This window comes from Eriocheir sinensis, chromosome 21 (genome assembly GCF_024679095.1).
Source record: "Eriocheir sinensis breed Jianghai 21 chromosome 21, ASM2467909v1, whole genome shotgun sequence".
Classification (NCBI taxonomy): Eukaryota; Metazoa; Arthropoda; class Malacostraca; order Decapoda; family Varunidae; genus Eriocheir; species Eriocheir sinensis.
Genome location: NC_066529.1, coordinates 6,227,280 through 6,237,365, shown reverse-complemented (window position 1 = coordinate 6,237,365; position 10,086 = coordinate 6,227,280). Strand labels below are relative to the sequence as shown.

The 10,086-nt window shown below is 49.6% G+C and overlaps 1 protein-coding gene across 1 annotated transcript in view; it reads left to right on the top strand.

The window, feature by feature from the left end:
- Window positions 1-10,086, top strand: part of LOC127001579 (cadherin-related tumor suppressor-like) — a 74,758-nt gene that overhangs the window by 25,117 nt on the left and 39,555 nt on the right. The window contains exons 4-5 of the mRNA XM_050866360.1: window positions 3,011-3,212; window positions 4,980-5,167. Of these exons, the coding sequence (XP_050722317.1) occupies window positions 3,011-3,212; window positions 4,980-5,167 (390 nt within the window). The remainder of the gene's footprint in view (window positions 1-3,010; window positions 3,213-4,979; window positions 5,168-10,086) is intronic.

The following is a 10,086-nucleotide window of genomic DNA, read 5'->3' as shown; positions in this document are numbered from 1 at the left end:
CCTTTTTCCCTTTCTTCAGACTTTTCCGCCCTCTCTCCCTTCCCTCTTCTTAACTTTTCATTTTCTCAGACTCTCCCTCCTCCCTCTTCTCTCTCCCTTTCCTCCCTCTTGTCTCCCCTTCCCCTTTCCCATCCCTAAAACTTTTCTTATTTCCCTTTTCTTTCCTTTCATCAGCTTTCCCTTTTCTCAGACTCACATCTTTCCTTCTTCTTTTCTTCCCCCCTTTCCGTCCCTCCTCCTTTCCCTCATCCCTTAGACTCTCACCCACCGCCTCCCTTTCCCACCCATACACCTTTCTCCTCCTCATTCCCTCCCTTTCCCATTCTCTTTCCATTATACCTTCTCCCCCTCTCTCCCCCCCCCTTCTCTTTTTCCCTTATCTTCTTCTTGAGCTCCATTTCCCCCATTCTACTTCCCTTTCCTTGTACCTTCTCTTTCTCTCTCCTCCTTTTCTTCCTTCCTCTTCCCCTAGTTCTCCCTTTCCTCATCTCACATCCCTTCCATTATATCTTATCTCCCTCTCTCCCTCTTATCTTCTTTCCTCTCCCTATTCCTCTATTTCCCCATTAACTTCTCCCTCTCTCCTCTTCCCCTAGAACTATTTCCCCATCCCATATCCCTTCTTTCGTAACTTCTCTCCTTCCCTCTCCTTTTCCTCCCTCTCCCCTGTCCCCCTTCCTCCCCACCGTATAACCTCCCCCTCCCCCCCCCCTCCCCCTTGCGTCGCAGCAGCTGTGGCAATTAACGTAGTTTGAGTAGGTTAGGAAACACGCCGCTTTCGGTCTGATGCCCCTCCCAGGTTGTCGCTTCCCCCCCACACTTCCTCCTCCTCCTCTACCCTCTCCCCATCCTCCTCCTCCTCCTCCTCTTCCCCCACCCCCTCCCCGTGGTTCTCTGTCATGGTGTCCGCAGCGTCGTGTACCCCCGCAGGTCTCAAGTCACAACCTTGGGAAATAAATAGCTTTCGGGCAATTAGACTTTGTACCAATTACGTTCCTTGTTTTGTACTTAACTATTTCATTTTGTTATTCATCTTGTGTTGCTTTGAGTTGTTCCGAGTGTGACGTGGCGGAGTAGGAGTGGAGGAGGAGTAAGAGGAGGGGTGAGGTGAAGAATGAAAGAAAGAAAAGAAAGAAATGAGGAAAGGAAGAAAAAGGAAGAAAGAAAGAAAGAAGGAAGAATGGAATTGAGAGAGAAAGAGGTAAAAAGAGTGGAGGAGGAAGGGGGGAAGAAGAAAGGACGAAAGAAAGAGAGGGAGGGACGGAATCAAAAGAGAGATAGAAAAAGGAGATTAAAACGAAGAAAAAAGAAAGCAAAGAGAGAAATATAGAGAAAGGGAACGATAAGCGGCGCCTTTTTTTCCTCCTGCTTTGTAATACTTCTCTTCACTCCATCTTTTTTTCGTCTGTCATTTGAGTTGATCCACAGCGAAGATAGAAACTCGGTGCGGAAGGCAGGGAGAGAAAGAGGAGTGGTACTTCATTTTTTTCCTTCTGTTTTAATATTTATCTTCGGTCCAACGTTTCATCCTCGAATTCGTGTGTTAGTTGATCCGCAGCGCGTGTCTCCAGCGGGTTGTTAAGTCTCCATCACCGCTGATTGATATGCTGCCAGGGCCTCGGCTTTCCCCCGCCACTGTCCTCTGTTCATCCGGCGGCTGAGTCTCCTTATCGGGCAGCATACTAAGAACAGACACCGCTTGCACTTTAATATTCTATGGCGGCTCTTGTTTACACCGGTTCCCAAGCACATGCGGCCGAGGACTCCAGAGACTGCTTGCCCTGCTTGCCTCTCTTCCTTCCCCTTCCTTCTTTCCCTCACCAAGTCTGGCTCTGTATCAACGCCACCAGTCTTGGGAAGGGTTGGGCAGGTACAGGACTCGTAGCAGTTGGTTTCAGTTGTATAAATTCAGACTTCATAATAACCTTGGCAAGAATTGGTCTGCCAGGAGAGTGATGGATGCTTGAAACAGACTTGGCAATCATGTGGTGTGTGCAAATACGATAGACACCTTGTTATGGCTAGAGGGGATATATTCGGTGTTGATTTTATTGGGGCTACGCTGTGTACGCTGACTGGGTTCTTGAAGACTCATTTTTTTAATGTCTCACCAATACTTTCCATTATACCTTCTCCCTCTCCATCCCTTCTCTTCTCCCTTCTCTTCCCCTTGAGCTCCATTTCCCCATCCTACATCCCTTTCCCTGTAACTTCTCTCCCTCTCTCCTCCTTTTTCTTCATCCCTTCAATTGTATCTTCTCTCCCTCTCTCCTCCTTATCTTCTCATTTCCTCTCCCTATACCTCTATTTCCCCATTAACTTCTCCCTCTCTCCTCCTCTCCCTCTCTCCATCCTTCCTCAATACTGACAGTCCTTTCCTCCATCACCAGCACAAAGACCCATTCCCTCGTCATCACACCAACAGCCACCAACGTCAATACTTCCGTCTTTACTACGCTAGCTTAAAAATGCAATCATAGGAACATAAGGAGTCTGCAAGGGACCACTCGGCATACACAGGACAGCTATTGACAATCTACCAGCACAATCCTCCCTATCTAGCCACCACACCAAGAGTCCCTTCCTCATCACACTAACAGGCACTAACACCAAACACCTTTCTTCACCATCACACCAAAAGTCACCATTCCTAACACTCCCCTCCCTCGTCACCACTAAGTCCCCCTGCCCCCCCTGCCATCCCCAACACTCCACCTTTGTCATCACTAAGGTCTGTATTCTTGGACCCTTCCGCCTCTCACATCATTTCCACATACGTCAAAGGAGATGAATCGGGTTCTAATGAGTGTTTTTTTAGCTTCATGGTACATAAGGAGGGTTCATACTACAACTAGGGTCAGAAAAGTACTCGAGGATATACCCCAAAATCCTACAAAAGTCTTGCTTGGACGCCGAAATGTTATAGTATATGACCCTAAGTCCCCCTCCCCACCAACCCCAACACTCCCCTCCCTCGCCACCACTAAGTCCCCCTTCTCCTCCCCAACAGGTGCAGCACTACATCCTGGTGGTGCAGGCGCAGGACACGGGGCGGCCCTCCCTCTCCTCCACCGTCACCGTCTACTTCAACGTGCTGGACCTCAACGACAACGCTCCCATCTTCGACCCCATGAGCTACTCCGACGAGGTCTTCGAGAACATCACCGTCGGCTCCTCGGTCCTCTCCGTCTCGGCCACCGACCAAGACTCAGGTGAGTTCATGTTACGTTTTCACTTCTTGTCGGTTTTCTGAAGATGTAATTACTGTCACCGTGCTTCATTCTAATTATCATTTTGGGAGGGATTTTATTACTTACTGTGTTTTAATTAGTGTTTGTATCTTTATTATTTTCTTAGATAAATCAGTAACTTACTCAACGGTGTGTTTCAGATTTTCAAAGCAGACTTGATTGATAAAGTTTTCCTATGAGTTACTTGGTTTCTCTCAGTGGAGCTTTTGACTTCCCAATAGAGTTAAAGCAATTCTGAGAGGTATATTTCATTGCCATATTATGTAATGGAAGATGATCAGTTGGTCCCATTAAAGGAGCGGCGAGTAGCGGGCTTTTTTTTGTACTCTTTTTGTTGCCCTTGACCCGTGTCCTTTGATGTAAAAAAAAAAAAAGTAACTCCTCAAACACGCGTAGACTGTAAGATAAACTGCATTCCTTAAAGGTACTATTAGCGATTGTGTTGCCATGTTACTTGGGGCACAAACCTATAAGATGATCGTTGCCCCCTGTGATCCTGTCTCCTGTCAGCCCCTCACATGCCTTCTTCGTCTGCTGCTTGTCCCTCGCGTGCCACCTTTCGCCTTTTTCTCAGTCCCATGCATATCGGTCACTCTTTTAGACACACTACAGACGGCGAGTCCAAGCCTTCTGAATATCACTGCTACTTCCTCTATGTGGGTCTCGATTTGATTTTCTTTGCGAGGTCAGAGGACTTCCCTTCAGCTGCAGTATCAGTCCTATCCATTTCCTGTTTTACCTCCTGGATTTCCTCTCCATGTCCTATAAGTTGTTGTTGATTTGAATATCCTCACGAGATCAAAGAACGTGAATCATCCATCTGTTTCCCTACTGTCGATTACACTTCCCTCGCAAGATCAGAGGACTTGGGTCTTCTTCAAGCTGCAGTATCACTCCTCTTCCTCCACACTTTTTTTCCTGTATTTTCATAGCATTTTCCTCTGCGCGGTTTCATTCATGAGATCAAATGAACCTTAATTACAGCTTTCTTCGCAGGCTCGTTGTTAATGTAAAAGAGTCGCTTATTTCTAGGGCCATAGAGCCACGCCCCCTGTCTCGCCCCCCCTTGCTGCCCTTGTCGCACTTTTTCGCCGCCACGCCCTCACATGGCCTCCTCTTGCCCCTTACCTGTCCCCTGTCACCTGTACCTCATTCCTTCGTTGACCTCACTCGTTCCTATTATTTCACTCTGCCGTGTATTGCTCCATATAACCCTTCCCCTGCCTGATCACCCTGTCTTTCTCCGACTCACACCCTTCCCATCTGCTTTTCGTCCCTCACATATCCCCTCTCGCCTCATCCTCATCACGAACCGTCACTGATCCGCATTGCTGTTCCCCACCGATCGTTGCTCCTTGTGGTCCTTCCCCCTGTTAGCCACCTCGCATGCCCTTCTCGCCTGCCTCTTGTCCCTCGCGTGTTTCCTATCGCCTCTTCCTCATTCCTCCGTGAACCCTTTCTCATTCCTACATTGTCCCCTGCCACTTTTTGCTCCATATGACACTCGCCTGATGCCCTTACCATCCCCCTACGCATACCCTTCTTCCTTTAGCGATGATCTTTCAATAAGTTGCGCTTCTCATGCAACAATTACCTCTGTTATATACATCATTCTTATTATCCAGATCTTATACTGAATGTTTTTTTTTTCATGTATTCGGTGTTACCTGTCTCTCTTATCACCTTCTCGTCCCCTCCACCACTCATTTATTTTACCCTCCTTGGTAGGCCTCAACGGGAAGCTGGAGTACACCATCTCTGGCGGCGATGAGAAGGACCAGTTCGCCATCAGCTCCAACGGCACCATCAGCACCAAGGCGCCGCTGGACCGCGAGGATCAGAGCTTCTACAACCTGGTGGTGCGCGCCTCGGACATGGCCATGCCGCCCCACGCGCGCCTCTCCTCCACCGTGCAGGTCAGTAGAGGTTCAGTCTTGACTTTGTTCCTTCGCTCCTTCCCTCCACACTGCAGCGTAACTTGACTTGGAATTAGTTACGTGCAAGATGAACCGTCTATTTCTTTTCTTTTTTCTTTCTTCTCTCTTTTTACTGTAGGGAATGTTCCTCACTGTGTCTTAATTTTTTTCCTTAAGCACAGACACTGGCATGATTTTTTTTCTTGAATCGAGTCATCTGTCACAGCGGCAAACGACTACTCCATTTATAAGTTGCAATAACCATTACTTCATTGTGCCAGGAGTGAATTGAATATTCCCTTAACTATGCGTAGCGAGTGCTTTGATCTGCTCTACAGGTCACTGAAATGCCTGACGAATAGAAGAAATCACTAAGGCAAGCCTGCTCCTTTATGTTTCTATTATTCTTTTATTATGAATGTTTCTGTTATTCTTTTAATATGAATCTAGTTCCATGTTTACTTCATTTCGAACTTCCTGGCCCGGTTTTTTTTCTTTCATCTTTCCCCTCCCCTTTTCCATCCCTCTTACGCTTCTCCTATTTCCCATTCCCCTCCTACACTCTTCTTTCCATCTCCCTCCGCGGTCTTTGCACCCGTCCCCTTTCTCCTCTTCATCCCCCGACATGTAATCCTGTAATCCTACCTCCATATCTAATCTAGATATGCACTCTCCTCTCCCTCTCCAGCCTCCCTTCTCCTCATCTCTCCTTCCTTACACATCATCTCTCGTCGCGACTCCCTTTCCCTCTCAACCCTCCTCCCCTTCCCCTTCCCTCTCACCCCCCTTTCCTTTCCCATCCTTTCCTCTTTCATCACCCCTCACTATCTCTATATATCTCCTTTCCATCTATCTCTTATGTCCTCCTCCTCCTCCTCTTCTTGTACCTCCTTCTGCTCCTCCTCTTTCTCCTCCTCCTCTTCCTCCTCTTCCTCCTCCTCCTCCTCCTCCTCCTCCTCCTCCTCCTCCTCCTCCTTCTCATCTTCAGACTTTTATCTGCACACTTTTACACTTTTTTTTCCTTTTTTTCTCATCGCTTGACCACGCACTCCCATTGAAGCATAGAATATTCTCTCTCTCTCTCTCTCTCTCTCTCTCTCTCTCTCTCTCTCTCTCTCTCTCTCTCTCTCTCTCTCTCTCTCTCTCTCTCTCTCTCTCTCTCTCTCTCTCTCTCTCTCTCTCTCTCTCTCTCTCTCTCTCTCTCTCTCTCTCTCTCTCTCTCTCTCTCTCTCTCTCTCTCTCTCTCTCTCTTTATCTACCTATCTATCTTCTCCCGTTTCATCTTTTTTTCTTGCCTGTAACTTCGTCTCAAGAGGGTTTCAAAAGAGCACAAACAGACACACTGAAACACGAAAGAACGCCGATCGTGAGAGTCCGCGTGAAGGGAGGGGCCTCGGGTGTGTAATAAGAGGCTCTGGAATGTAAGTAGTGAGTGGTTTTAAGTGTCTATGAAGATGAGAGCAGATGAGAAGCGAGAAGCAGGAAGCGGGAGGCTTGATCGCCGTTATCAGCAGACTGAGAGACAGACAGCCGGAAGGAGTGACAGTCCGCGGCGGGGTGAAGCCTACACAAGACGGAGGAGGGCCAAGAGGTCGCTGCTTAAACGCCCCTACTCCTTCCCTCCCTCACCCTCCTCATTCCCTCAGTCTCCACCTTTCCTCCCTCCCTTTCGAAATGGAGAAAGGAAAAGCAACGTCTCCCAATATCGCCTTCTCCCCGTCAACTAAAGAGAGGCGAGGGGAGACTAAGCATGTGTATTTTCAGTTTTCCATCATGTTTTTTGGGAGTTGGGGGGTGTGGAGGTGGGGGTAATTCACTTGTATCTTCCTGGACTGGGTTACAAGCTCAAGTGTCCTGGGTATGAAGGACTTGGGTATCATCCCTGGGTACTCGCCTTTGGGGGTGCCAGATCACCTTTCCGGGGAGCGGCTGGGTGGACAATTGCCTTCACTCCCCTTAGGAATCGAACCCAGGATATATTGCCTGTAAGCCAATTGTGCTAATCACTGCGTGTGTGTGTGTGTGTGTGTGTGTGTGTGTGTGTGTGTGTGTGTGTGTGTGTGTGTGTGTGTGTGACGAAGGCGCTTGCTCCTGTACTACTCCAGTGTTAATAACAGCAGTAATTAATTATTTCCAGTCCCCCCCCCGCCCCCCCTCCCCACCAATCACTCCCCGCTCCCCAACAACAACACTCGCCGAATCAATCAACACGACCACTGCAGGGACGATAACAGAATAGCGTGAAATCTTCCTCCCGGCTCGCCCGTCTCCACTAATCAAACGGCCAGAAAACTATACAGCTGACGGATGGTTGCCAGACGCCGCCGCTCGTCGCCAGCCCAGACCGTGACCACGCGTAAGGGCGGAACTCCTGACCCTCACAGCAATGCGACGTCCTTGGCGGCATCATGTTTTTTTCTCCGCCGCTTTGCAAAGGACGAAGCCAATTACGACGCGATGTACACGGCTCTAGTGAATTACTCTAAAAAAGGACCGGGTGGGGAGCTGCACGGCGTTCTTTTTCCCTCGCGTTCTTTGAGGATCACATGAGTGGCGAGGGGGGGGGGGGTGGCGTGAGTGATGGAGAGGAAGGGACGAGGAGGAGGTATTACACAGTCCTCCCCATCCCCACTCCTCCCCACCACCAAGCCCACTCCCTCCCCTCCATGAACGATGTAAAAGGGGAAGGGGTGTTACACGGTGCACCCATTCCCCCTCCCCTCCGCTAATCCCCGCCCCTCCTCCCCAGCACTGTGCAGGACTCCTCTAAGTTACGGCCCAAGTCCCGCCCTGTCCACACCTCCGCGCCGCAAAAACGCGCGCGCCGCACATCACGCCGGTAACAAAGATATAAAGGCTCCACGCAGACGATTACTGGGAAAAAATACTCGCAACTATCGTGGGGCTACTACTACTACTACTACTACTACTACTACCATTACCACCCATCTCCACCGATAAAACTACTGCTCTCCTTCCTTTCCACTCCCCTCCCTCCCTTCTTTCTCTCCCCCTTCCTCACCACATCATCTCCATTCGTCCTCCACCTCTCCCTCACCACACCCGTCCCCGCCCCCGCCGCCTCCTGACCTCTCCTGACCTCGGCCGCTCACGACGGACTTCATTCAGGTCGTGTTATGAGAGGAATGTCATGAAGATTAATGTGCCATGGAGAGTACAAATGTAAATCACTCACACGTGCTTGTCTACGTTAACTAAGTTCGGTCCTTGAGTGAAGTCTGAATACGTGATTACCTACTAAGCGTCGTTTATCGTATTGGACTGATTTTTTTCTCTTTGTGGTTCTCTTTTTCGTCCTCGTTCCCGTCCCCATCCTCGTCCTCTTCCTCGTCCTCCTTCTCCTCAATATCAAGGTGCTTTCATCTGCTCCTCAAGCCCCAAGTGGCTGTCGAGTACATTAAATCACCAAAGCGGGAGACCTCGTAATGAGCCAGTAGACTTTCTGTTGCCTGCATTTCCATGTTTCCTCCTTCTCCTCCTTTTCCTCGTCCTCCTCCTCCTTTTCCTCCTTCTCGTCCTCCTCTTCATGTTCCTCTTTCCCCTCTTTTCTTTCACACACACACACACACACACACTCTCTCTCTCTCTCTCTCTCTCTCTCTCTCTCTCTCTCTCTCTCTCTCTCTCTCTCTCTCTCTCTCTCTCTCTCTCTCTCTCTCTCTCTCTCTCTCTCTCTCTCTCTCTCTCTCTCTCTCTCTCTCTCTCTCTCTCTTCTCCCCTCACCCCCACACACATACCTCCCTCCTCTCCACCCCCTCACACACGCACAAGCACACCTCCCTTTCCTTAAGTACACGGAAGCCATTAAAGTAAAGAGGAGGGCAGACGCGGGCGAGTTTTTCGGGCGCCGTTCTCACCTGCAAGTCGCCGCGGGAGTGACGGACGGGCGGCGGGAGGGGCGGGGGCGTGGCGCTGGCAGGACTGACATGACCCAGACACACGGGGAAGGAGAGGAAGACATTACAGGGAGACTTGTGTGTTTTGTCTCGCGTTATAGAAGGAGGGGGGGGGTTGCAGAGAGAGAAGAAAAGAAAAATAAACTTCTTTGTTTTGCTTCCTCTCTCTCTCTCTCTCTCTCTCTCTCTCTCTCTCTCTCTCTCTCTCTCTCTCTCTCTCTCTTTTTTCTCTTCTAGTTTGTCTGAAGGTTTATTTGAGTGTCTGTTTGTCTGTTTACGGAAATAATGAGTCGCTTGATAAAACACACACACACACACACACACATACACGTCGCCCTGGGGTACTCTAGTCCTCATGTCCAGCTGTTGTATATTTTTGTATATTTTTAGCTTGTTCTCTGCGCTCTGCTTATCCATTATGATGAGGAGAGCGGCGGGGAGGCTGGGGCGTGGCTGGCGCGGGAGATGTCGGGGGGAAGGGGAGTGTGCTAGTGTGCTAGGGTCGGGCTGGGCTGAAACTAAAGCTGGGACATAACTTATACTGAAGATGCGAGGAGATACTGGGGCGTTGCTAGGTCTGAAGGGGATGCTGGGACTGAAACTAGGGCAGGGCAAGGACCGGGCTTAGGCTGGGGACTGGAAATGGGGCTAATGATAAGGCTGTGTACTGGTATGGCTTGGGCTGAGACATGGGCTAAGATAGTGGATAGCCTTGGTCTGGCACCGATTATCTGAGGCTGGGACTAACACTGGGACTGGGATAATGGGCGAAGGCAATGAGAAGATTAAATTACATAATCTTACATAGATTTACATAGGTTTAAATAGATGCTCAGACCACAGAGGCCAGGTGATCCGTCCCTTACCCTAGAGAGAAAGGGCAGAGTCAAGGCCGGTAAGAATCTCCGGAGCACAGGTCGGCGGGATGCGCTTGTTGCCCTCTCTGCCGCCTTTATTGTGGCCTTGAACTTGGGATACACACACACACACACACACACACAC